General features: G+C 47.3%; 1 protein-coding gene across 2 annotated transcripts in view; it reads left to right on the forward strand.

Moving 5' to 3' along the window:
• Nucleotides 1-18,763: 18,763 nt before the first annotated feature.
• The window catches only part of EFHD1 (EF-hand domain family member D1), a 38,085-nt gene continuing 28,979 nt past the window's right edge, over nt 18,764-27,869 (forward strand). Inside the window, exon 1 of one of the 2 annotated variants that reach the window (XM_007184736.2) lies at nt 18,764-19,155. In XM_007184736.2, the coding sequence (XP_007184798.1) occupies nt 18,863-19,155 (293 nt within the window). In that variant the 5' untranslated portion in view covers nt 18,764-18,862. Of the gene's footprint in view, nt 19,156-20,276; nt 20,374-27,869 lie in introns of those variants that run through there. The other variant, XM_028167160.2, reaches the window with a different exon arrangement.

Here is a 27,869-nt window from a genome sequence, read left to right on the forward strand (position 1 = left end):
CCCTGTTGCCTGACATTTTGTTTAATTCCAAACTTCCACTTCAGGACTAATGTCACCTTCTATGGGAAGCCCTCCCTAACCTCCCAGGTCACGTCCCCTGTAATACATTGTCACCTCCCTGTTCTTTCATCCTGGCTAGTTATCACAGCTGGTGTGAATTTATGTGAATGTTTTATTAATATCTGTCTCCTCCATTAATGCCCTGAGCACAAGAACTGAGGTTGTGTGTTCCTTGAATCTCCAGCACGAAGCACAATGCCTGCATAGGGTGTCATGATAAACATTTGCTCAATGAATGAACAAATGCTATGGCCATAATGAATTTTATTTGGTCTTCGAAGCAAATTTTAAGAGTGTCATTGACAAACCATTGGTACCCAGAAGAGGGCGCTTCAAACTCCTGATGAACCGGAACTCGCTGGATTCAGCCTTAGGTGTGCTTCAGGAAAGCATACCAAGCGCAGGTAAATAATATTCGGGCCCCTGTCTGGCTTCCTTTTGATGATTTAGTCTTAGCAGAGGCCTTTCTCCAAAGTGTTATCACTCACTTTCTTCATGACGACCATGAGAGCATCGTCCTTACAAGTGAGACAGTCCCCAGACGGAAAATGGGAGGGTTGTAGTTGGTGCTCTTTAAAACCCCTTTCAGTTTTGAAAGGCTGTAATTTTCGACGTTAACCAGACAATCTTTTTCTTTTTCTTTTTTAATTTTAGCTTTATTGAGGTATAATTGACATATAAAATAGTAAGACATTTAAAGTGTACATTGTGGTGATTTGATATATGTATACATTGTGAAAGCATCCCCCGTTTAGTTATTAACACATCCATCACCTCACATAATTTTCTTTTTTCTTTTCTTTCTTTTTTTTTAAGGTCTACTCTCTTAGCAAATTTCTTGTAGCTTTGTAGGGACGCGGTAATTCCTCGCTGCCGCCACTAGGTGGCACTTTCAGTTCTAAATCCCCTGCCTGGCGGGATTTGAAATCCTCTTCACTTTTAAACCCATACTCGAGTTTGCCTTGTAGACGAGAGAATTGGTAACTGGAAGCTTGTAAGATCTCGCAGCCCCCTACAACCCTAGCATGAGGGTGGAGGTGGAGAAGTCCGCAGTCGGACTCACCTGGAACTTTAGTGAGAGGGGGACCCACGCTCTCCCTCCTGCTCTGCTCCTGATTCTCTAGCGGTCTCTCCTGAGGGGCGGGTCGAGTGCGGAGACCCGCAGGGCTGGAGACGCCCTGAGCAAGTTCTGCACCGCACAGACCCTCATCTTTAAAGTTAGGGTGCACAGGATCCGCCTCCTTGGTAACCCCAAGCTGGGGGAAATAAAACAGATATTCCCAGTCTCCATCTCCAGAGAGTCTGATTCCGGTTAGGGTGACGGTACTTACCAGGCTACTGGGAAGATTAAATAAGACGTATCCTAGCCTGCAGGACTTTTGGGAAATCAAGTGAGGCCATATACGTAAAGATCCTAGTACCATGTGCAGCATGCAGCACAGAGTAAGTGTTGGTTGAACGGGAGCTTTTATTATTTTTACCACTAGCAGTAAGCAGCCCAGGTGCCTATGACAATCTGTGCGTAGTAGATGCCCAGTAAATCTTGTCAAATGAATCAACAACCTCCCAGTCAGACCCAGGGGGTGGAGGCTCCAGACCCCATCTGTAGGGACAAGGGAACTAGTATGACCAGGACACCCACCCTGTCTACTGGGTTTCCAGGGACCCGTTGATCCCACATGCATCCTGGAAGTGCAGGGGGGTCCATCCTGAGAAGACAGCTGCCTCGGTGAGTCTGTCCAGAGCCCTAAAGCCAGATGAGGACACCTGCTCTGCAACCTGGCCCAGAGTGGCATCTTGGGAGGGGGCCGTCCCCTGCCCCCGGACCCCCCCCCCCCCATCACATGTATGACCTTCGTGGCAAGATCTTCCATAGCTAGAGGGCTCCAGTCACCTGGGGGATGAAGAAATCGTGTCAAGGCCAGGCCCCAGATGCAGACACCCTGTGGCAGTCGGTTGGAATGCAGTGGCAAAGAACTCAGGGAGGCAGGTGGGCCAGCCGTGCTCCCAGCTACTCACCGGCTGGTTGGAGCCACTTCTGCATCTGAATCTCCCTTCCTTGGGCAGAGCAGTTCTGTTTGTCCTCCTAAACCTCAGAGATTCCAAGAACTAAACCTGAAACCCCTGAGGCAAGAACTGTCCCAGCGATGTACTGTCCTCAGGAAACCTCTGCTGGCATCCGGAGAAGGGGCAGGTAGGAGGCCTCCATGCCCAGGGGGTTCCCACCAACCAGCCCGGTGACTCAGGGAACCATCTGCCATGTGGTTCCCCATGACCTCCAGCAGGGGGCAGCCTGTCTGGGAAATTGGGGGCCCTGCTCTCCCAACCGGGTGCAGGCTTCCTCAGGCCAGCTCCCAGGTGTCCAGAAGAGCAGTAAAAGGTAAAACCCTTTACCTGCCAGGGCTCCAAATGAGGAAACATTAACACCAGACATGAGTTAGGACGTCAGAGTCCGTGTCATTTCAGCTTTGCTTTATTCTCATTTCTGAGTAATGCCCAAATCAGCTGGGCTTGGAGCATCACCCCTGCACTGAATTTCTCCCTCTTTTGGATATTTTTTTCTTCCAGTTTTATTGACATATAATTGACGTACAGCACTGTGTAAGTTTAAAGTGTACGGCATAATGATTTGACTTCCATACATCGTGAAATGATGACCACAATAAGTTTAGTGAGCATCCAACATCTCATATAGATACAAAATAAAAGAAAAAGAAAAAAACCTTTTTCCTTATGATGAGAACTCTTAGGATTTACTCTTAATAACTTTCATATATAACACATAGCAATGTTAATTATATTTATCACGTTTTACATTACATCCCTAGTACTTATCTTAGAGCTGATAGTTTGTACCTTTTGACCACCTTCATCCAATTCCCTCGCCCCACGCCTCACCTTGGGTAACCAGAAATCTGATCTCTTTTTCTATGACTTTGTTTCTTTGTTTGTTTTTGAAGTATAATTGACCAACAATACAATGTTAGTTCCTGGTAGACAACATAGTGATTTGATATTTCTATACATCACAAAATGATCACCACTGGATATTTTATTGACATAAAAACAAGCATGAGGGACTTCCCCGGTGGTGCAGTGGTTAAGAATCTGCCTGCCAATGCAGGGGACACAGATTCAAACCCTGGTCCGGGAAGATCCCACATGACACGGAGCAACTAAACCCGTACGCCACACCTACTGAGCCTGCGCTCTAGAGCCCACGAGCCACAACAACTGAGCCCACGTGACACAACTACTGAAGCCCGTGCACCTAGAGCCCGTGCTCCGCAACAAGAGAAGCCACCGTAGTGAGAAGCCCGCACACCTCAACGAAGAGTAGCCTCCGCTCGCCACAACTAGAGAAAGCCTGTGCACAGCAACAAAGACCCAACACAGCCATAAATAAATAAATAAATAAATAAATAAATAAATAAATAAATTTATTAAAACAAACAAACAAACAAGCATGAGCTTCAAAAGACACCAATAAGGAAATTAAAAGGCAAGCCACAGACTGGCAGAAAATATTCACAATACATATATTTGGCAAAGGACTTGTCTCCAGAATACATAAATACCCTCAAATACCATCACATTAGGGTCAAGTTTCAACATATGAATTCCGGGGGGACACAGACATTCAGTCTATAGCATTCATCATGACTGATGCGTAAATTGTGGTGTATCCATACAATGCACTACCGCTCAGCAGTAAGAAGAAACCCAGACTGATTATACACATGAATCTCAAAATCAATTTGAATGGAAAAAGCCAGACACAAAAAAGTACATACTACATGGCTCCATTTATATAAAATTCTAGAACAGGCAAATGAATGGAAAGTGGCAGAAAACGGATCCGGATTACCAGGGGCAGGGGTAACTTGCCACCCACCACGAGGGTCTCACTTCTCTGCCTTGTCTGTGCCCTCCTTGGTGGGCACGCCCTCCCGTCCTTGCCAAGCTATCAGCTCCAGTGTCTCTCCTCCCTCCGGAGGTCTCCCCGAGGTGTCAGCACTTCCTTGGGCTGTCTCCATCACAGCACTTTGCCCCATTGTGACCCAGGGCCTGGCACAGAGGATGCCCTCAATTGTTGTTATTGATGAATGAAAAGCAAAGGATCGTTCTTTCTGTCTTAGAGATGAAGCTGAAGCTAGAAGGCCATTTTCCCAAGTTCTCTCAAATTAGCAGCTGACTCAGCCCGCTAAGACCTAGTCCTGGACATTTTCCCTACTCCAGCAGAAGAGAGAGCTTTCCAAGGCTGGGGAAGGGGCAGCCAAGCCTGCAGGGATGGAGTTGGAGGGTTGGAGTCGGGATCAGGCATGAGACACCCTGCGTTTGGGCCCCTCCCACTGCCAGCTGTGCGCCTTTGGGCAGGAGCTTACCTTCTCTGAACCTCAGTAAAGTGAGCAAATACCACTAACCTCAGGGTGGTGTGGGCTTGAAGACAGTGCTGTACAGGAAATCCCCTTCCGAACAAATCACTCGTTCTTTGTTGTTGTTGTTGTGTTTGTAATTATTAAAAACAAAACAAACCAAAACCCTGCATAGTTTGGTAGTAGATACAATGGATTGATTTTCTGATATTTAGAGGAAGAAATTAGCTCTGTCCCAATCCCACCTTTTTCATGTATATATATGTATAACTATCTATAGTGTTACATATGTAATTATATGGCTATAAATAATTTGATTATTTACATAATTTTTCTTAAAACCTCCAGGTTTATAGTGTACATATTCAACCGAATAACCATGATTCCCCCTCTTGTTTAGTGTCTATAATAGAGTAGACTTGGTGCTCTCCACCGGACCTTCCTCTATAGCTTTTCCATGCCTAGCCTTGTTTATTTGGATTTATCTCTGGATGGTGCTCTCCAGCACGGAAGGGTTTTGTTTTTTCAAGAAGTCACAGGGCTGCATTCCCTGAGCGTCTGCATGTTGCCTAATCCTTGTAAGAATGCTTTGCTGGGTAATACTTTTTTAAAGTGTAGTCATCTTTAATTGTCTTTTTTTTTTTTTTTTAAAATACACTTTTATTGAGGCGCAATGTTGTTCCAGCTCTTTGCTATGGTGTAACGAACCACCTCAAAACTTAGTGGTGTTCATGGCAGCGTTATTATTCACAATAGCCAAAAGGTGGAAGCAACCCGAGTGTCCACTGATGGATGAATGGGTCAACAAAATGTGGTCTCTACGTACAATGGAATACTATTTAGTCTTAATACGGAAGGAAATTCTGGCACATGCTCCAACATGGGTGAAACTTGAGGATATTGTGTTAAGTGAAATAAGCCAGTCACAAAAGAACAAATACTGTGTGATTCCACTTAGATGAGGTTTCTGGAGTCATCAAATTCATTGAGACAGAAGGTAGAATGTTGGTTGCCAGGAACAGGGGTGAGGGGGAAAGGGGAGTTGTTTAATGGGTGCAGAGTTTCAGTTTCTCAAGATGAAATATTTTGGGATCCGTTGCACATATACTTAAGACTACTGAACTATACACTTAACAATGATTAAGATGATAAATTTTATGTTGTGTGTGTGTGTGTGTGTTTTTTTTTTTTAACCACAATTTTAAAAAACAGTGATGTAAAACAGCCACCATCATTGTATTATGTTCATGCGCTCTCTGAATTAGGAGTTTGGGCACAGGGGAAGTGGTTCTTCTCTGTTCCAAGATATCTGAGACCTCAGCTGGGGTGACCCCAATGGCTGGGGCTGGAAGAGCTGGGCCAGAGAGTCTGCTTCCAAGATGATTCTTTACTCACATGTGTGGCACATGGGATGGACAAGCTCCTCTGGGCCTGTGGACTATAGCCCTACAGGTGGCAGGCGGTCTGGCAGCCTCAAAGTAACCAGGCTTCTTGCACAGGGGCTCAGAGTTGCAAGAATGAGTGTTCCCAGCAGGTGAGGTGAAAGCAGCATGGCCTTTCTTGACCTAGTCTCAGAAGCGATGTTCTATCACTTCTACCATATTCTTTCGGTCCACCAGCCACACGAGCCCATCCAAGTTCAAGGGGTAGGGACACAGACCCTCTCAATGGGAGGTGTGTCAAATCATTTGTGGCCATGCTGTTAAACCATCACAGACATAAATACAAAAAATTACAACACATAAATACAAATCATGAGGGTATTGCTTGAGGCAATTTTCCAACATGAACCACTCATATATTATAGTAACCCACAAGATCAGGAAATAGAACACTACCAGAAACCCCTCTTAGGCTCCCTCCCAGTCACTCCCCCTACCCTCATCCCCAACTTCTGACACTAAAGGTTACTTTTGCTTGATTTGAACTGAACTGAACACTTCAAAATGTTTTGTGAATTTTACCTTAATTTTAAAAAAAGAACACATAGTCCAGATATACCAGCCAACACGATATCAGAAGGATGTCACTCTAGATGTGGCTAATACAAGTCTTCCTGTTACCCATATCTTGGATCAGTAACTGAAGCTTGACTTGCTAATTAGCTAATGATGTCAGAAATATTTTTTAAAAAACATTGGTGTGAGAAGCAAGAAGAACTACAATTCTGCAGTCTGTGAAAGGAAAACCACATTCATAGAAAGATAGACAAAATGAAAAGGCAGAGGACTTTGTACCAGATGAAGGAACAAGATAAAACCCCAGAAAAACAACTAAATGAAGTGGAGATAGACAACCTTCCAGAAAAAGAATTCAGAATAATGATAGTGAAGATGATCCAGGACCTCGGAAAAAGAATGGAGGCAAAGATCAAGAAGATGCAAGAAATGTTTAACAAAAACCTAGAAGAATTAAAGAACAAACACCTAGAAGAATTAAAAAACAAACAGAGATGAACAATACAATAACTGAAATGAAAAATACACTAGAAGGAATCAATAGCAGAATAACTGAGGCAGAAGAACAGATAAGCAACCTGGAAGACAGAATGGTGCAATTCACTGCCTCAGAACAGAATAAAGAAAAGAGAATGAAAAGAAATGAAGACAGCCTAAGAGACCTCTGGGACAACATTAAACACAACAGCATTCGCATTATAGGGGTCCCAGAAGGACAAGAGAGAGAGAAAGGACCTGAGAAAATATTTGAAGAGATTATAGTCGAAAACTTCCCTAACATGGGAAAGGAAATAGCTACTCAAGTCCGGGAAGCGCAGAGAGTCCCAGGCAGGATAAACCCAAGGAGAAACACTCCGAGACACATAGTAATCAAATTGACAAAAATTAAAGACAAAGAAAATTATAGAAAGCAACAAGGGAAAAATGACAAATAACATACAAGGGAACTCCTATAAGATTAACAGCTGATTTCTCAGCAGAAACTCTATAAGCCAGGAGGCACATGATGCACCCCAATGATCACTGCAGCACTATTTACAATAGCCAGGTCATGGAAGCAACCTAAATGTCCATCAACAGATGAATGGATAAAGAAGATGTGGTACATATATACAGTGGAATATTACTCAGCCATAAAAAGGAATGAAATTGGGTCATTTGTAGAGACGTGGGTGGATCTAGAGACTGTCATACAGAGTGAAGTAAGTCAGAAAGAGAAAAACAAATATCGTATATTAACACATGTATGTGGAACCTAGAAAAATGGTACAGATGAAGCAGTTTGCAGGGCAGAAACAGAGACACAGATGTAGAGAACAAACATATGGACACCAAGGGGGGAAAGTGGCAAGATGGAGGGGTGGTGGGATGAACTGGGAGATTGGGATTGACATATATACATTAATATGTATAAAATAGATAACTAATAAGAACCTGCTGTATAAAAAAAATTAAATTAAAAAAGACACAAACACACACACACACAAACAAAATAGACTCATAAAAAAAATTGGTGAATATAGGGGCTCATTGACTAAATTGATGAATGTTCAAAATGGGCTCTCATTGGTGAAATGAAAAGTATTGTTTTCAAGATATGTGGATTGCCTTAAAATAGTGTAAAATCCGTCCCCTCCTCCCGCCATACTGCATAGGACATAGGAATCCACCAAAATTTGTAACCTGTCCTAAGGCTTGATTTTTAATTAGCCAGTTTTCAGGCATTGAATTAGGAGGATTTCTGGTTGTTTGATGCTGATTATAAATAAGACAAGGAATCTGGTCTCTAGGATGTGTGTTAGCGTCTGGTGAAGGGTGTGGCTGGATTTCCTAAAAGGGCCAAGGGCCAGGACTTGAGACTTCAACAAATTTACAGAATAGGTTGTCTGAGCTATTCTATGTCTGCTTGCTGGGAATGTTAGTTTAATAAATATATTTACGTTTAGCAGAATTTGGTCTAAGGCTGGCTTACCTCACAAAGTGATAACAAGAATGTGGGGGAGTAGTTAACACCCACCCCAAACTTCTTTGACCAAAACGCTAACCCACCAAGTAAAGTCTGAGTTGAACTGGGTCAAACCAGTTTAGGTAAGTTTGCTCATACCCATTGCCCAATTTTTCATCAGTTTGTTTTTCTTTTTATTGAAAAACTTGAAATGCACAAGAATATTGGAGGAGTCTGCAGCCAGGGCAGCGGGGGGTTATCTGAGAGAGAGGCAGGAAGCGCTGAGCTGCACGGCCAGTTTGCAGTGGGTAAAGGAGCTGCTAAGAGCAAGGTTTTCAAAAAATCGAAGTAGAAATCATTGGTGTGGAAGTGATGTGATTCCCTGGTGTCTCCAAATCACGCTGGCCAGTGTAGGCTTTTGAAATCAGGAAGGGCCGAGCTGCTTGTCTGCGTAGCCGGAATGTGGGTGAGGGCTGCAAGACGCTCCCCCCAGCCCGCCCCCCCGCCCCCCCTCCACCACCACCCCCGCAAAAACAGGCTTAGTCGGTGCCCTGGCGAAAGCTGGAGGGCCTGGGCCTGCCCTGTGGCTCGGGCTCTTTTCCTTCAACCCCACCGTCAGCCACCACCTGTGCTGCACCTGTAGCAAAAGGGTGACATTAATTCAACACCTGCTAGGTGCTTTACCTACAATCAGGCATCACAACTGCCTTGTATGTCTTGTGGGTAGTATTATAGGCACACCTTGTTTTACTGTGCTTTGCAGATACTGCGTTTTTTACAGATTGAAGGTTTGTGGTAACCCTGCCTTGAACAAGTCTATTCGCGCCATTTTTCGAGCAGCATTCACTCACTTCATGTCTCTGTGTCACAGTTTGGTAATTCTCGCGATATGTCAAACTTTTTCATTATTGTTATATTTGTTATGGGGATCTGTGGTCAGTGATCTCGCTGAGGGCTCAGAGGACGGTTAGCATTTTTTAGCAATAAAGTTTTTTGGGTTTTTTTGGCCGCGCTGCATGGCTTGCGAGATTTTAGTTCCCCGACCAGGGATTGAACCCGGGCCCTCAGCAGTGAGAGCATGGAGTCCTAACCACTGGACCGCCAGGGAATTCCCACAATAAAGTATTTTTAAATTAAGGTGTGTACATTGTTTTTTTAGACATAATGCTATTGCACACTTAATAGACTACAGTATAGTGTAAATATAACTTTTATATGCACTGGGAAACCAAAAAATTCATGTGACTCGCTTTATTGCAGTGGTCTGGAACCAAACCTGCAATATCTCTGACGATGGCTGTATCTTTGTGGTATATATGATAAAACAGAAGTTCAGAGAAGTTAAGTAACTAACTCAAAGTCACACAGCCGCTGAGTGACAGAGCCAGCATTTATACAACTGCTCTCCTCCTTCCACCTCTGCCCCCATGACTGAGGGCTCCTGGTTCTGTGTCTAAACGGAAGAGCCAAAATAGTTTATTATTATTAGATAAGATAGCCAAAAGCCTATCTTACCCTGTGCTACATGTAAAGACTGTCAGAGAACTTGGGGGATCAAATGAAGTGTAATATCCCCAAACTCTTTAAGAAATGCTCTTATCATCAGGTGCCTGGCAACCAAGCAAACCTTTGAACCTCAGAGGTGCCCCCTCTGCAGGGGCAGGGCAGCCCCACCCACTCCCACCAGCTTCCTGCAGCCACTGACAGGGCCCCAGACTGGAACAAATAAGGAGACCGGGAACTGGGACCAGTGGCACAGTTTGGTCTTATTTTAGGATATTATTCTCAGGTCCAGCGTCCATGGAGCACTGGGTCAGATCTGGGTGGATCCGAGTACCTTGTTTTAGGGACAAGTTGAGTGTGTGTGGGGGGGTGTTGGGGGCTTTATTTCAAATCAGTGGGAGTACAGGCCAGAGGTGAGGCCAGACAGGAACTTCTCAGTAGCAGAACTTCTTCACCAGCTGAGGGTCAGAGCCAGGAAGCAGGGACCCCTCTGATTTGCCTTAGTCCTGAGTTATCCGAGATGGTAGCCACCAACTGCACGTGGCTATCAAGCACTTGAAATATGGCTAGTTTGAACTGAGATGAGCTGTAAGTATAAAATACACCTCAAATTTCAAAGCCTTGGTAGGAAATAATGTAAAATATCTCATTAACATTTTTTACATTGATTACCTGTCGAGATGATAATATTTGGCATATATTGGGTAAAAGAAAATATATTATGAAAATTAATTTCACCTGTTTTCTTTTACTTTTACTTTTTAAAATGTTGCTACTAGAAAATTTAAAATACCAAATACACATTCTAAAAAAAAGTATGCATTCTATTTCTATTGGACAGCACTGTTTTAGACCAGTTCCTCCTGCCTGGGTGAGCGAATGGAGGACAGATGGGCAGAGAGTTAAGTTGGCTTCAGAGGATGGCATTGTCCCCTATCGCCCTTCCGGAGAGACGAGCTCTGGCTGGATTCAAGGAAGAAGGGGAGAGATCTGAACGGCCTCAGGGGGTGGAACCAAGACTTGATTGACTAGGTGAGCAGGGGGAGGGAAGGCCATCCCTGATGGGCGTCGTGGGGAGAAGAGAGGGCAGGGTGGGTGATCTGACAGTCACAGCCAGGGGTCCCTAGAGCTGTGGGAGGGTCTGGCTTGCCTCTCCTCCAACCCTGTAGAATTCATTTTCGCCCACTCATAGTTCTTTGCTGCTCCATCAGGTGAGAAATAGGAAAGTGAATTATTTTCGCTTTCAGCAGCATCTACTACAGCCTGGCGTCTCTGCTTTCTGAGCAGACAGGGAGCTGAGGCCACCCAGGGAACTTGGGTCTGAGCTCATCGACACCCCTGGGAGCTCCCTGGCAAGTCCCCAAGGCCACAGACGTGGATGCCTGGAGCCAAAGGAGCCTGGGGACCAGGCCTCCCTTGAGGGTCGGAGCCTCTAGGTCCACCCTGGGACCTGGAGTCTGAGGTTTAAAATACTCCCCAGCTTTTCTGCCTGATTCTCTGCCAGGAATTTCTCTGGCAGCTGTGCAGGGCAAGGAGTGGTTAGGGATTCTTTTTGTACTGCCTGGGCTAGAGAGAAAGGTGAGAAAACCCATTTAGGTAGTGCCTGTGGGCTTTCCTTTGGGAAGATGCAGCCAGCCTGGGGACAGATAGGTGAGTCACTTTAAGGGTTTCCCAAAGAAAAATAAAGACCTGAAACTTGCCCTCAAGGAGACATCCCTGGAGAAAAGGAAGAAGTAATTGAGGGCCTTCTGGAAACAATTGGTAGTATTTGCTATCAATAATAACATCTGAGTTCCAAGCAAAAGTTAGAATTTTGGACTTTATCATATAAGTGAAATGTGTCAACATGACCAATGCATAATGGTACAAAGTTATGCCTAAATCAAGGCCCCATTAAATGTGCAAGGTAGAGTGATGGATTTCAATGTAACAGAGTATGGAGAGTTTGGTTTGGATGCTTCCACTTTCCATGTTGCATTTAAACTTCAGGAAACTATCACTTAGCAGTTTTGGTGTAGTAACAAAGAAAAATGATAACCACAATTATCTGAAAAGACTGAACAAATACTCCTCCCTTTTCCAATTATATATCCAACTAAATTCCCAGACATCTGTGGAAGCCTGGATTTTCTTCACATACTGCAAACAAAGCAACAAATTGCAGCAAATCAGATGTAGAAGCAGATGTGATATCCAAGTGTCTTCTATTAAGGCAGAGATTAAAGACATGCAAAAATGTAAAACAATGTTTTTCTTCTCACTTATATTATTCATGTTAATATGTAATGGCTTATTGTCATCATTTAAAAAATAACAGATTTATTTAGATATAATTCACATGCCATAAAATTCATCTTTATGAAGTATACAATTCAATGGTTTTTAGTATATTCATGGAGTTGTAAAACCATCATCACTCTCTAATTTTATTTTTATTTATTTATTTATTTATTTTTAATAGATCTTTATTGGAATATAATCACTTCACAATACTGTTAGTTTCTGTTGCACAACAAAACGAGTCAGTCATATGCATACACATGTCCCCATATCCCCTCCCTCTTGAGCCTCCCTCCCACCCTCCCTATCCCACCCCTCTAGGTCATCGCAGAGCACCGAGCCGATTTCCCTGTGCTATGCTGCTGCTTCCCACCGGCCAACTGTTTTACATTCGGTAGTGTGTATATGTCAATGCTACTCTCACTTCGCCCCAGCTTCCCCATCCCACCCCATGTCCTCAAGTCCATTCTCTATGTCTACCTCTCTATTCCTGCCCTGCAACTAGGTTCATCAGTACCTTTTTTTTTTTTTTTTTAGATTCCATATATATGTGTTAGCATATGGTATTTGTTTTTCTCTTTCTGACTTACTTCACTCTGTATGACAGACTCTAGGTCCATCCACCTCACTACAAATATCTCAATTTCGTTTCTTTTTATGACTGAGTAATATTCCATTGTATGTATGTGCCACATCTTCTTTATCCATTCATCTGTCGATGGACACTTAGGTTGGTTCTGTGTCCTGGCTATTGTAAATAGAGCTGCAATGAATATTGTGGTACATGACTCTCTTTGAATTATGGTTTTCTCAGGGTATATGCCCAGTAGTGGGATTGCTGGGTCATATGGTAGTTCTATTTTTATTTTTTTAAGGAACCTCCATACTGTTTTCCGTAGTGGTTGTATCAGTTTACATTCCCACCAACAGTGCAAGAGGGTTCCCTTTTCTCCACACACTTTCCAGCATTTATTGTTTCTAGATATTTTGATAATGGCCATTCTGATCAGCATGAGGTGATACCTCATTGTAGTTTTGATTTGCACTTCTCTAATAATTAGTGATGTTGAGCATCTTTTCATGTGCCTCTTGGCCATCTGTATGTCTTCCTTGGGGAAATGTCTATTTAGGTCTTCCGCCCATTTTTTAACTGGATTGTTTGGTTTTTTGATATTGACTTCCATGAGCTGTTTGTATATTTTGGAGATTAATCCTTTTTCTGTTGTTTCACTTGCAAATATTTTCTCCCATTCTGAGGGTTGTCTTTTTCTCTTGTTTATGGTTTCCTTTGCTGTGCAAAAGCTTTTAAGTTTAATTAAGTCCCATTTGTTTATTTTTGTTTTTATTTCCGTTACTCTAGGAGGTGGGTCAAAAAAGATCTTGCTGTGGTTTATGTCAAAGACTGTTTTTCCTATGTTCTCCTCTAAGAGTTTTATAGTGTCTGGTCTTACATTTAAGTCTTTAATCCATTTGGAGTTTATTTTTGTGTATGGTGTTATGTAGTGTTCTAATTTCATTAATTTGTATCTTGGTGTGTTTTTCCTAGGGTTTATCCTGTATGGGACTCTCTGTGCTTCCTGGACTTGGGTGACTATTTCCTTTCCTATGTTAGGGAAGCTTTCAACTATAATCTCTTCAAATATTTTCTCAGACCCTTTCTTTTTCTCTTCTTCTTCTGGGACCCCTATAATTTGAATGTTGGTGCATTTAGTGTTGTCCCAGAGGTCTCTGAAATTGTCTTCAATTCTTTTTTTCTTTTTTCTTTATTCTGCTCCTCCACCACTTTGTCTTCCAGCTCACTTATTCATTCTTCTGCCTCAGTTATTCTGTTATTGATTCCTTCTAGTGTATTTTTCATTTCAGTTATTATGTTGTTCATCTCTGTTTGTTTTTTCTTTGGTTCTTCTAGATCTTTGTTAAACGTTTCTTATATTTTCTCAATCCGTGCCTCCATTCTACTTCCGAGATTCTGGATCATCTTTACTATCATTACTCTGGATTCTTTTTCAGGTAGATTGCCTATTTCCTCTTCATTTATTTGGTCTTGTCAGTTTTTACCTTGCTCCTTCATCTGTGACATATTTTTTTGCCGTTTCATTTTTTATTTATTTTTTTATGAGTGAGATTGTGTTCCTGTCTTACTGGTTGTTTGGCCTGAGGCTTCCCACACTGGGGTTTGTAGGCTACTGGGTAGAGCTGGGTCTTGGTGCTGAGATGAGGAACTCTGTGAGACTTCACTCCGATGAATATTCCCTGGGGTCTGAGGTTCTCTGTTAGTCCAGTGGTTCGGACTCGGAGCTCCCACCTCAGGAGCTTCGGCCTGACCCTGGGCTCGTGAACCAAGATGCTGCAAGCTGCCTGGGGCGGCAAAAAAAAAACAAACAAAAAAACAATAACAAAGTAAAAAATGAAATTAGACTAGGAAACTAACAGATATGTTAGGAAGAATATAAAAATAAAAATATAGATGAGTCAACAACTGGAAGGTACAACAGTACCACAATAGTAAAGAGGAGGAGGAGGGAGAAAAAAAAAAAAAAGGGAAAAAAAAGAAAAAAAAGGAGGGAGAAAAGGCCTTGGCTGTGGAGGGCGGGGTCTAAGCAAGGGCGAGGTTTGGGCAGTGGGCGGAGCCAATGCTCAGGATCCACAGGGCTGGAAAAGGCCCTGGGGGCCTGGGGTGTGGGGCTTAGGCTCAAGGAACAGAAGGGGCCCAGGCGTGCCCCCCACCCCTGGTCTCAGAGGGCAGGGGACCTCACCTGGGAGCCCAGCAGGCTTTCTGGGCTCGAGTGGGCGGGGCAATCCCCCTCCACTCCTCTCGCGCTCCGCTCCTCCCGGAGGGCCCCTCCCGCCTGCTGATCTCCCCAGCCTCGGGGATGCCAATCCTGTCTGGCCTCCACTTCTCCTCCCTGCTCAGTCCCTCTACATCCTACCCTTACCAGTGCACTGTGGGGTTTCTCCCATCTCCTTGGGCGTCAGTCCCCCAACAGCGGCCAGCAGGTGCCCTAGCTGTGGGGAGACGCTAATTCCACGTCTTCCCGCACCGCCATCTTGACTCCACCTCCACTCTCCAGTTTTAGAATATTCTCAATTCAGTGAGCTAGGGCGTGAAGAGACTTAGAAGAAGCACCTGGCACTAACGTTTACCTCATTTTTAAAGGACAAAACCATTTCCTCCAAAACATACCAAAGCCCTGAGATTCTGACTCATTAAAGAAGTTGATAATGCGAAGGTAAGACTGAATGCCTCCAGAGGTGGACGCAGCCCCGGGTTTCTGCCCTCTTGGAAGGGCTTTTCCCTTTCTGGACTTCATTTCATTCTGACTTCTCTGTGACTTGCAGGGCCGCACTTCCGGAGGGCCCAGAGAATTGTGCCAACACATCAGGGCTGAAGGACATACCTGTTCTTGTCTGGATGCCACAGTACCACAATAGACTCAAGCCTTTAGGGATTTTCAGAGGGAGGACTGGCAAATTGTATTTTCCAAAGATGGCCACAATGGTACATATCCCATCTCACAGGCTGTTCTTCGATGATGTTGTCACTCCTCCATTGAGAGGTGGAGATTTGTGTTCTCTCCCCTTCACGACTGCTCTGACCAATAAAGTTGAGCTATGTGATTTCTGAGCCTACTTCATAAAAGGTGATACGGTTTCTACCTGACTCTCCCTCTTTGCAAGTCCGCCCTAGGAACCCAGTGACCATGGTGTGAGGAAGCGCAGGCCATATCAAGAGGCCACGTGTAGGTGTTCTAGCCAACAGCTCCAAGCAAGGGCCAAGCATCAGCCAGCATCAACCCCATACCTGGGAGGGAATGACTCTTCAGATGATTCTCGACCCCAGCCTCAGAGCTGCCCTTGCTTACGCCAAGTGTATCAGAGAAGAGAGTTCCCCATGAAGGTCTGCCCAAATTGCAGATTCATGAGCAAAGTAAATTTGTTGTTTGGGCCATAGGTTTGGGGATGGTTTGTTACACAGCAATAGAGAACTGAAAAAGAAGTCTTGCGGGTAAAACACGTTTGATTTTCCCTATGAAATGCAAAAGCTCCTATAGCCATCCCAGAGGAATATTAGTGAAATAAACGCGCTCATGGGATGACACAGGCAAAAATATTAGGTTGGCCAAAAAGTTCGTTCGGGTTTTCTGTTACATCTTATGGAAAATCCTGAACGAACTCTTCGGCCAACCCAATACTTTCCCCTGCTCTACAGCTACAATATCCACCCTCTCGTACTTCACCATTGCAAGCAATAACATTTGTTTTCTGGTATAACAGTTTCATATAGTCATTGTAGAAAAGTCAGGGAACTGAGAATTAAAATAGTTGATGAAAATGGTTTGACTCCTAGCATTTACAACTGTTAATAATTTGGTCCCTTTCCCTTTAGTTTTTTTTTTTTTCTATACATAGAAATGTATTTTATAAAACATGGGTCATATTTGCACAGTAGTACTGATATTGGCCCATCATTCAGCAATCACGTTTTGAGTTCTTTGTCAGGCACCCAGCTGGACACTGGAAAAAGGGAGATGGGAAGCAGGGTTTCCAGTCTTGGCCGTGACTGTGACTCACTTTGGGTCACTAGTGAGATACTGAAATTTTCTCCCTAGGGGTGGCCAGTTGTTGCCTGGTGAGCATTCTGGGTACCTGCTGCTTTGGTGCCAGGGGTTAGGAGGCATTCCCTCCTCCACTCTTACCTCAGGGCAGAGAGGCTTGGGGATGCCTGGTGGGCACAGCCCCCAAACTCTGCCCCTTGTAGGTGATGTGCCTGTTGAGTGGTGCCTGGGGGACAGCTCGTATGCCACATGTCTGTTACTCCAGAGTGCTTCCTTAGAGATCCGCTGCGCAACACAGAGCCTGTAGTTAACAGTATGGTCTTGTGTACTTGAAAATTTGTTAAGAGGGTAAACCTCATGTGCAGTGTTCTCACCAAAGGTATGCCCCAAACAAAAACCAAAGGGACACAAGGACACCTTTGGAGGTGATGGAAATGTTTATTACCTTGATTGTGGTGATAGTGTCATGGGTGTTTGCACATGTCCAAGTGCATCAAATTGTGTACATTAAATCTGTGCAGTTTTCTGTGTATCAATTGTACCTAAATAAAACTGTTTTTTTTTTAAAAGCTCTGTCTCATTTGGAGGCACCTAAATGAAAAAGTCGAATTGCATTCAAAATCCATTCTCATGAACATGAGAATTTTCAACGTTATACTTGAATCATAAATGAAAGAAAAGGAAGAGCTATTAGAGTCTTTAAATTTAATGTGAACTGTGGTAAATTTTAGCATGTAAAACGGTTGCTGACATTTTTTAATGCCTATTCATGTAAAGTTTCTTGTTGATGTAGAGTGTTAAGAATTTTAAATCTCTTTTTTTGGTGTATGTGTGTGAAATAATGTCACATAAAGTGCTCACAAATGACAAAAAAAGCAAATCTAGTCACCATCACCAGGTCAGGAAGGGTAGCGCCCTGTGGTGTATTTGAAGGGGTCCCTCAATTGCCATTTCAAGCATAAGATCTGATGTAAAAAAGGCCATTTATAAAACCGAATAAAATTGTTTAGTAGGGATGTTAAAAAGATTCTATTTGATCACTTTATTTAAAAACATAATATTTTCCCTAATTAAAAAATATATATATATATATATTTTTTTTTTTTTTTCACTAGGCCTCTACAGACGCTCAGGATCCCTGGCAGGACCTGTGCGGGCCCTGCATGCCTGCGTGCCAAAGGCTGGTCCTGGGTCTCAGGCACCCACAGCCGGGTGATGCAGGCCTGCCCTGGGTCAGCAGTCCCTGAGGCAGTCAGAACAGAGTGGTCCCAGCAGGGGCGGATCAGTGTTTACAAGATTCTTCTCAAGGCTTGGCTGATGTAACAGCCATCCTTAGGGGAGTGACGACTGTACTTGTTTTTACCCTCTTGTTAAAAAGGCTGATTTATTTCTTTATTTTCAAGCTTCTTTTTCTTTGCTTTCTTGCGTTTCACAGAAAAAGCCAGAGCCCCCGAAGTGGCGCTGGTGTCTTGTCACCAGGAGAGCCACGAGTTTCTCTCCCTTGCTTGTTCTTTTTTTGGTTTGCTTATTTGTCTCTAGTATTTTTAGTATGTTTTGGAAACATTTCTTTTCAGTGAGTGAAACTCAGCTTCCCCTTCCCCGCGCCCCCTGCGGGTGCCTCCCTCACCCAGACCTCGCGACCAGTGGGTGCCACCCGCAGCCTTGGGGGCGCGTAGGTGTCATCCGGAGGCGCTCGGCTCCCCCCACCCCCAGTCTGTCCCCCGCCGCGAGCGGCTCCAGTCTGGGCACTTCTGGGGGACGAGAAAGGAACCGCCAGAACGGTACTGAAACTTTTCCCGGTGCCGTTCCCCCGGGGACCACAGGGTCCCTAGGCTCCCTGGGAGCGGGCGGCAAAGTCAGAGTTGATCCGAGGGTCCACTCGTCGTCCCGGGAGGCGCTCAGCTCCCGGTCTGGAGCCCCGGGTAGTGGAGAGCGGGTCGACGTCCCCGGAACGCGGCGACACCTGTGGCCTGTGGCCTCTGGCCGGGCGGGCGGTCCCCGAGCCCCAGCGCCTCCTTAAAGCCGCGGCTCCGCCCCGCCCTCCCCCTCCCCCCTCCCCCGCCCCCGCCCACGGTTCCACCCAACCGCCGGGTCCCCGCCGTCTTGGCGAAGTGTCGCAGAGTCGCGAGTCGGCGAGGAGCGCGCTGTCAGCCCAGTCCCCGCGTCCCCGGATTCACCGCGGCCATGGCCAGCGAGGAGCTGGCGAGCAAGCTGCAGCGGCGACTGCAGTGGGAGGAGGTGGACGGCGGGCTCCCGCCTGCGCCCCGAGCCGCCCCAGTCCCCGAGCCCCAGCTGCAGCCGTCCGCCTGGGCGCCCACCGCCAGAGCCGATGCCGAGCTGAGCGCGCAGCTGAACCGACGGCTGGACATCAACGAGGGCGCGGCGCGACCCCGCCGCTGCAAGGTCTTCCACCCCTACTCCGAGTTCCCGGAGTTCAGCCGCCGTCTCATCAAGGACCTGGAGAGCATGTTCAAACTGTAAGCTCTCCGCCGCGTCCTGCGCCGTGCGCCCCCGGGGACCCTGAGCCCGGGAGGGAGGGGGAGGTGGCGGTGGGTTGGTCTTTCTGGCTGGGAGTCCCGGGCCCCGCTTAGGGGAAACTCAGGGTGGGATAGTGCAGGGGTTCCAAGGGTGTCTTTAGCATTTAACCCAACGCCCCCCAGATCCAGCGCGCCCCGACCGATCCCGGCGCGGTGGGGGGGATCCAGCGGGGTCTGGGACACCGAGAGCGGGAGCCGCCGTTCTCCCTGACCCAGGTCAGAAGTTCCCCTCGGGCAGCCGAGCCCGAGTCCGGGGCTCCCGGGTCCCGACGGCGGGTCCCGCCCCCTCTGCGGGCTGGCTCCGAGATTTGACCAGGGCGCAACTTCTAGGAAACGGAGACGCGCCGCGCCTCACCTGCCAAGTTTATCTCCCGAGGGAGAAATTAGCCTCGTTGTCCTTTATCTTTTAAAACAAAGGAGGAGACTTATCCTTGGCTGCCGCGCGGGGGTTGATGTACCAACAGAGACTGAGAACTGGGAGTTTGTTAAACTCTTCACGAAAGATCAGTACGTTCCTGGAGCGAGCACGTTCGGGGAGCCTCTTGGGAGCGTCGCCTTGGCTGTTTTCCCCCTTCTTGCCTTTTGGGCAGGAGGCGCCCTTCCGGAACCGGACAAGGCAGCTGGCAGCTGGTCCGGCGGGGGCTCATTCCGGTCCTGCCGTGTCAGCCCCATCGGGCGGTGGAGGCAGCGTAGAGAGACCCCCAGTAGTCGGCCTTGTAGCTTGGCAGCTCCCTGGGCCTCAGTTTCTTCATCTGGAGAGTGGGGGAAGTAATCGTCCCTGCCTTTTAAGGCCAGAAAGTATTTTGCACACCGTAAGCTCCTAACTGAGCTATTAATATTAGTTCCAGAATTGGGCCAAGACCGGAAAAATGCCTGGGGGAGCGGAGGCCGCCGGCCAGGTCATGCTTGGGGCGGTTTAAAATGCGCTTGGAATGTGTTTGTCCTCCCGCGTGGAGGTTCTATTTAAAGGCGCTCTGACCGGCGCTGTGTGGCGGGAGCCTGGGCCCCTTCCTGAGACTGGGCTGTTGTCCAGCCCCAGCCCCTGTGCGGAGGTCAGCAGAGGCTGGTACCCGGAGGCTCCGCATCTTCTCCGCTTCCCTGACACGCTGATTTCCCCGTCCCTGGCTTCCAGACACTGATCTCTGGTGTTAACACCCGGTAGGTCTAATTTGGGCCATTAAGGAAGGCTGAGTTGAGGCAAAAGAATGCACTGGGGCAGAGACAGAATAGTGAATGGTGCGTCACAGCCCCTTTGATTTATTTGGGGTTATGCCTTTCCTGGCATACTGCTCCCCATCTGGCTGCGCCCAGGTCCCAGCACTTCCTCCCAGTCAAGCTGGTTTCAGAGAGGGCGTCTTGGGGACCTTCTTCTTCCAATCACTTTGGGGTGATTCAGATTTCTTTCATTTATTTTTATTACTATTATTTTTTTCTGCAGAACAATCTTTTTTTTTTTTTATAACAGTGGTTTTAGCAGTGCTCTTTTTTTTTTTTAATTTTATTTATTATTTATTTATTTATTTTTGGCTGTGCTGGGTCTTCGGTTCGTGCGAGGGCTTTCTCTAGTTGCGGCAAGTGGGGGCCACTCTTCATCGCGGTGCGGGGACCGCTCTTCATCGCGGTGCGCGGGCCTTTCACTATCGCGGCCCCTCCCGTTGCGGGGCACAGGCTCCAGACGCGCAGGCTCAGCAGCTGTGGCTCACGGGCCCAGCTGCTCCGTGGCATGTGGGATCTTCCCAGACCAGGGCTCGAACCCGTGTCTCCTGCATTAGCAGGCAGATTCTCAACCACTGCGCCACCAGGGAAGCCCTGCAGAACAATCTTTGAAAGGATGTTTGTTTGTTTGTTTGTTTGTTGGCTGCCTAAGAGTAATAAAGGGAGTCCACACAATCAGAGGGGCTTGGGAGACCAAGCAAGGTGGCGTTGGTGAGGAAACAGATCCTGGAAGAGGGTCAAGCTAAAGGGAAGGCAGTGTGTGGTCTGGGGTCCCACAGAGCTGGCAGTCCAGCCTGAGCACGAGACTTCTTTCTCCAGAGCTACTGTGTCAGTCACAAGTCAAGGTTGGGTTTTCTGTCACTTGCAACCAAAATTGGCATAAACAAAAAAGGGATTAATGGGTTCATAAAACTGAAAAAGGACTGGTGTCAGGTATGGCTGGATCAGGGAGCTCAAATGATGCCATCAGAGCTTAATTTCTTTCTGTTAAGCCAGCTTCCTCTCTGTGTTGTCTCTATTCTCAGGTGGCTTATCCCTGGTGGTGGCAGTATGGCCGCAGCAGCTCCAGCAAGTCCAGTGGGAAGAGTAACCACAGCAAAGACCTTACTGCGCGTGTGTCTTTTGTAGCTTTGCTATTGCTTCTTATTGGCTCTGAACCAATTGCTGTGGCCAGGCCTGAGCCACGTGCCCCACCCCTCCGGAGACTAGCAGGGGGACCGGCGGTGGGGCTCTTGCTGAGGAGGGGGGATGTGCGCTGCTCACTGTGAAGGGCCTTCACAGCTCCATCCCGGACCTGACTGCGGGCAGGCCCAGGCCTTCAGCCTCCAGTGTCCTGAGGCACGAATGGCGGCTCCGGTCATGAGGCAGTGGCATCTGAGGCACGAGTCATTGCAAAGAAACCTTCCTGGGGGTTTCCCCCCACGTCCTAGAAGGCAGGGGAGGCAAGACTGCTCGAGTTAGAGTCGGCCCAGTGGTGGCTGGAGACACCAGTGTGGCAGGAGGAGCCTCACAAGCGTAGGGTCAGACAGGGCCTCGGACCTGTGACCCTGGGCAAGCTACACAGTCCCTCGAAGCCTTAGTTTCTTGCTGGTAAAAGCACCACCTTCCCATGAGGGCCAGGTAGCTGCTGTGGCTGCCAGGGGCAGGGGCCACTCGGGGAACGATATCTCCCCCAACAGTGGTTAGGAAAGGCCCCCCCACCCCTTAAACCTAGTATCAAGACCCAATTATCTTAGGACTTCCCTGGTGGGCCAGTGGTTAAGACGCTGTGCTTCCACTGCAGGGGATACAGGTTTCATCCCTGGTCAGGGAACTAAGATCCCACATGCTATACAGTGTGGCCAAAAAAAAAAAAAAGAGAGACCCAATTATCCATCATGAGTTTGAGGAAAGTGGGGCTATAGCCCTCATTCCAGGGTCATTAGCTGTGATCAAGGGCAAGTTGCTTAACCACTTCTGTCTTTTCATCTGTAAAACGGGGGCAACCCTTTCTTTCAAGGGTTTGGTGAGAACTGAGTGAGAGGAGGGGGTGGCCAGTGCCAAGTCAGCATGTGACGTGGAACAGGGGCCTTTTGCTGAAGGTTGTCCTCCCCCCTTGGCTCCAGGCCCCATGTCCATGTTTAGAACCCTTCCCGCCCTGCCGTGCCTTCAGGCTGCCCTGCTACCCACACCCGGTCCCCCCCCTGAGCTTCCAGACCCAGCCTCCTCCAGCTGAGCCCGATGGGGTTCCCCTCAGGTGCTTCCACCCAGTTTCCTCACCTGGGAGGCAGCTGAAACTTTGCTCTCCCCACCCCACCAGGGTCAGGGACTCCGCAGTCTGGGAGATTTTGTCACTTGGACATCTCTGACACAGCTCTGCTTTTGGTCCTCATCCATCCTCGGTGCCTGGCACGTGGCGGTGACTCTAGTTGATGGACAAACCCCTCATCTCACGGAGGGCCCCCTATGGTCATTAAGTCAGACCAGGCCCCCTGCCACCCCCTGGACTCTCTGCCGTCCTGCTGCCTTGAGCTTGCTCCAGGCGGCCAGCCGGCTCCAGGACCCGCTCGGCCGATCTCGCCAGCCCTGGGGGCTGCCTGCACCCACTGCCCTTGCCCAGGCTGCAGTAGGCTGTGGGCCCCCTCATACCCGAGAAGGCTGCTGTGGGGCTTGGCATTTGGGGATTTGCCACCCGTTGGCCTGGCAGTACCACCTGTCCCGTAGCTGGCCCTCCGCAGCTGACGAACTCATGAGGTCCCAGCTTTGCTCACAGCCCGGCCCAGCTTTTCTGCTGGCCCTCTTTCATGTTTTCCTCTTCCTGCTGTCCTACTTGACTTTTTTAAAAAAACGGCATGACTTAAAAAAATTAAAAAAAAACAAAACTACATCTGGGTAGGTCCTCTTGAAAACCTAAGTTTTGCTCACATCCCGCTCCCCACGTGCACTCTTGCATTGAACCTTTTCTGCGCATGCTTTGGCCACTCTCTGAGGGCTGGGCAAGCAGACCCCTTTGTGGGAGCCTCCCAGCTGCCTCTTCTTCCTGGAGAAGCCCTGGGCATGCCCACCCCTCCCCGACTCGTCTTCCTGCCCTGTGGGTGTGTCACTCTGCCATCACCCTGTCCAGTCAGCAGCTGCTCGTTGCCACACATCTGCCCCCAGCTGAAATGTGTCTTTTTCTTTTTCCTTTGGTTTTTATGCATAAATTAAAAAAAAAATCATGTGAAAGATCTCAACTTGTTTTCCATGCTTTCCACATTCTATCCATTGCAGAAGCAGTGTTGTGAGGCTGTTCAGAGCATGAACTGGGAGGCGGGCTTCCTGGGTTCAGACCCCAACTCTGCCACTTGCTACTTGGAAGGTTACTTTGGGCAAGTTACTACTGAAAAGCTCTGTGCCTCGGTTTCCCCTTATGTCAAGTGGGGATAGAAAAGTACCTGCCTTGTGAGTTTATTGTGGGGATTAGATAAATTCATGTATATGAAGCAGTTAGCTCAATGCTTGGCCCATGGTGAGGCCAGTAAGTTTCAGGCACTAATTTTCACAGCCATAATTTTGGTGGATGTGCAAATTGTGCGTTGTCCTTTTTGTTAAATAATTTACAAACACTTTGCAATGTCTGGTTTCTCCTTTGAAGTTGATTTCACCTGCAGCTTGAGCTGTGGAGCGGAGACGTGGCCGCTTGGTGGGTAATTGGGGGCAGTCCCAAGTGGCCGCTTGGTGGGTAATTAGTCCCCCTGGGACTGCCCCCAGGGCTCTGTTGAGGGGACTTACTCGTTCTACTTCTGGGTGAGTGGATGAGTGCCCTAGGGCTGCTGTAATAAGGACCACAAGCTGGTGATTTAAAACAAGAGAAATGTATTCTCTTACTGTTCTGGAGGCTGGAATCTGAAATCAAGGTGTCAGAAGGGCCATGCTCGCTCCAAAGCCTCTAGGGAAGAACCCTTCCATGCCCCTTCTAGCTTCTGATGGTTGCCAGCAATTCTTGGCATCCCTGGCTTACAGACGCATCACTCCAGTCCCTGCCTTGATAGTCACATGGCGTTCTCCCTGTGTGTGTGTGTCTTCACACGGCCTTCTTGTAAAGACACTAGTCCTTGGATTTAGGGCCCACCCTAATCCAGTATGACTTCTTTTTTTGGCCACGCTGCGTGGCTTGCAGGATCTTAGTTCCCCGACCAAGGATCGAACCCGGGCCACGGCAGTGAAAATGCTGAGTCCTAACCACCAGACCGCCAGGGAATGCCACAGAGTGACGTCATTTTAATTCAATTTATTATATCTGCAAATATCCTATTTCCAAATAGGTCACATTCTGAAGTTTTAGATAGCTATGAATTTTGGCGGGGGGGACCCTCTTCAACCCATTACTGCCCCTGGGCAGAGGTGCTCTGTCTATGTGCATCATGACATGTCAGAGTCTTAACCACTTTAGATTGCTTAGGTGATTTAGGAGGTCTGGGATGTAACCAAAGCCAGAATGATTCCTATCCTCAACAGAAGGGGGATCAGTCTTCTCAAAGCCTAACCCTATTTCAAATGGAGTTGCCATCTAACTACAAAAAACAAAACCAATAGAAAACCCCCAACTTGTGCCAGGAGTGCACTTACTTTCAGCAAGAATTTCACTTTTAATCCGTTTCTAGATCCAGATTCTGATGTCGCCTTGGAGTTCACTCAGAACCTGACTTGACCAGAACAAAGTACGCCTGTTCTTTTTGTCCGGGGCTATATAGATTCATGCAGACACTGCAAAACGTGCTTTGATCTTTTAAATTTGATTTTCCTATTTAAAAGTATTTCACTTAGGGATCTCTTACATTTTCAAGGTTTAAAAAACCCTGGATCCTTTCCAGCCTGTGAACACATCAGCTTCTTGGAGCGGGGGTCATTTATTTGTCTTTGTATTGTTGGGACCTACCGCAAATGAGCCTGGTGTGTTATAGAAGAGAGAGAATTTTCTAATGAGTGTGGGAAGCCAGAGGCGTCACCAGACCCGCCAGAGAAAGTTCACTCTCCGTTTCCAAGAGTGTTACTGGATAGGCTGGGCCAAGAGAATAGTGGCCTGATTTTAAACGGAGAGTGAGAAGGCCCCGAAGAAACTGACTCTACAGTGTGTGTCCAGGGCTGTAATACGAGCTGGTGGAGCGGTCAAGGTTAGACAGGAAATTTTAATTACCCTGGGCTTATCCAGAGGCCCCTTTCAAAGGGAGGTAATGAGGGCAGCCACTTAAGGGCGGACCCAAATACAGCATCTTAAAATGCAGCTGTGATGTTCTTGCCGCATACTAGAAGCTTGTGTTTCAGTGCCCCAGAGAGAGGGTGGGGAGAGGAGCCTTTGGCTGTGGGAAAGTTGTCTTTTTATCAGAATCGGAAATGATGACATCATGGACGCCCTGCCAGGACCTGACTCCCCATCACTGCTGAACCCCGAAAAGGCAGGGCTGCCCTGGAACTCTTCATTTCTCATCTCCCCCACCCCCAGTTTCTTTTTCTCCTCCTTAGACTTTTCTCTGAGGGAGGGAGGAAGGGGTGTGGACTTGGAGGGCTGGGAATTTGCCAAAGGGGTAAAGGGAGCCCTGTTAGGGAGGTTTACTGGGGAGGTGGATCTTTATCTGTATCTTCTGAGTGAATTGCCTTATACACAGGGAAAGGTGGATGGGAATAACTGGAAGTTAAGTGATTTTTTCCCCCTTAGAGAAAGGCGAGGGCTTCTGACTCTCCTGACTGTGTCTTTAGTGCACGGTGATCCACCTTAGAGTTGAAATTCCCTCACCTGCACTGGATTTTGCACATTTGACTGTTCTGCTTGAAGGTGGAGCAGGAGAACCCAGGGCTTGTCTGAATTCCTGGCGGGCAGTCAGCCAGAACCCAGGCCGGCTTCTGTTTGGGGCCTTGGTCTCTGGCAGAAAGACGCTGTAACTGGGAACTATTTCTTAGAGAGGTTTAAGCACTGGTTTTCTTTGCCCAGAGTGTGATGTCGGGGGAGCTGGAAGGAGGTGCCACCGTTTCTGGCAGTTTTATCTTTTTTTTTTTTAAATTAATTAATTAATTTATTTATTTTTGGCTGTGTTGGGTCTTTGTTTCTGCGCGAGGGCTTTCTCTAGTTGCGGCAAGCGGGGGCCACTCCTCATCGCGGTGCGCGGGCCTCTCACTGCGGTGGCCTCTCCTGTTGCAGAGCACAGGCTCCAGACGCGCAGGCTCAGCAATTGTGGCTCACGGGCCTAGTTGCTCTGCGGCATGTGGGATCCTCCCAGACCAGGGCTCAAACCCGTGTCCCCTGCATTGGCAGGCAGACTCTCAACCACTGCGCCACCAGGGAAGCCCTGGCAGTTTTATCTTTGCAGAGAGTTTCCTTTCTCCTCATTCCTTGTTCCTCACCTTTCTCTGGGAAGCCTCCTCCACCGTCCTTATTACAGAGCATTACATTTTGTGAGAATTCAAGTGACTTATTAAAATCTTACATAATGCAAAAAAAAAAAAAGTTCTTTTTCCTTTCTCTCTTGCAAAATTGGTTAAGTGCCTAGTTTCAAAGCGTTAAGGTCCAGGGGACTCTAACTTTATTTATACTCTTAGCCCTGTGATACCTCCCCACCCCCCAGACTAACTAGTAAATAGAAATACCATCTTCCATTGAATTTGGGGGGCTCGGTGGACATGGGCTACATCATGTGTGGTTTCACGGCGTGGCTGAGCCGGTGATCTCTAAGGATGTGTCGAATGAATCAGGTCTCGGGCTCTGGAGCTAGTGGCTGCCAGGCCTGTCCGTGACTTGGGGAAGAGATACTCAGTGTAGGATCCCAGCACACACGCTAGGTTTTGCACAGCTTGCTATTATTTGCTTCCTGCTTCATGAATATCTATATATCAGGTGCACTCTTGCAGGCTCACACTCTGCAGCCTCCCCCTGCTTCTGTGTCCCTTCAGTGTTGGTGATTGAAGGACTCCCCTGGTGCTAAATGCTAGATGGTCCTTGGAAGGCCTACATACAGGGATATCTGAGTTGTTGGAGCGAGGACTGTGCCATCCTGCAGGATGAAACTCTACCTGTGCTCAGTGGCCTGCCAAGACACAGACCCAAGTCCCGCACTGAATCCTTCTTTGGTTCCAAGGCTGCACGGACCTTCTGTGACCCCTTTCCCAGCGCTCCCACCCCTGGGCTCCCATGGCCAGCACTGTCTGTACATTTGCTAATGTCTGCCCCTGTGATACCATCATGATGATAATGATGAGCCTCTTTCTCACCTGCTGTCTATGAGCTATTCATTCATTCAGTTTTTTCATTCATTCAGTGAAGCACATGCCAGGTACTGGGATTACACAGATTGATCTGGAAGGGTTTCTGCCCTCGAGAAGCTCTACGAACTCTGAACAATGGGCTGGATTTAACATGATGCTGCTTGACAGGGAAGGATGCAAATCCTGGAAAAGCCATCCACCACCCATGTATAAGAAACCCCGGC

The sequence above is a fragment of the Balaenoptera acutorostrata genome, chromosome 8 (assembly GCF_949987535.1).
Source record: "Balaenoptera acutorostrata chromosome 8, mBalAcu1.1, whole genome shotgun sequence".
In the NCBI taxonomy this organism is placed as follows: domain Eukaryota; kingdom Metazoa; phylum Chordata; class Mammalia; order Artiodactyla; family Balaenopteridae; genus Balaenoptera; species Balaenoptera acutorostrata.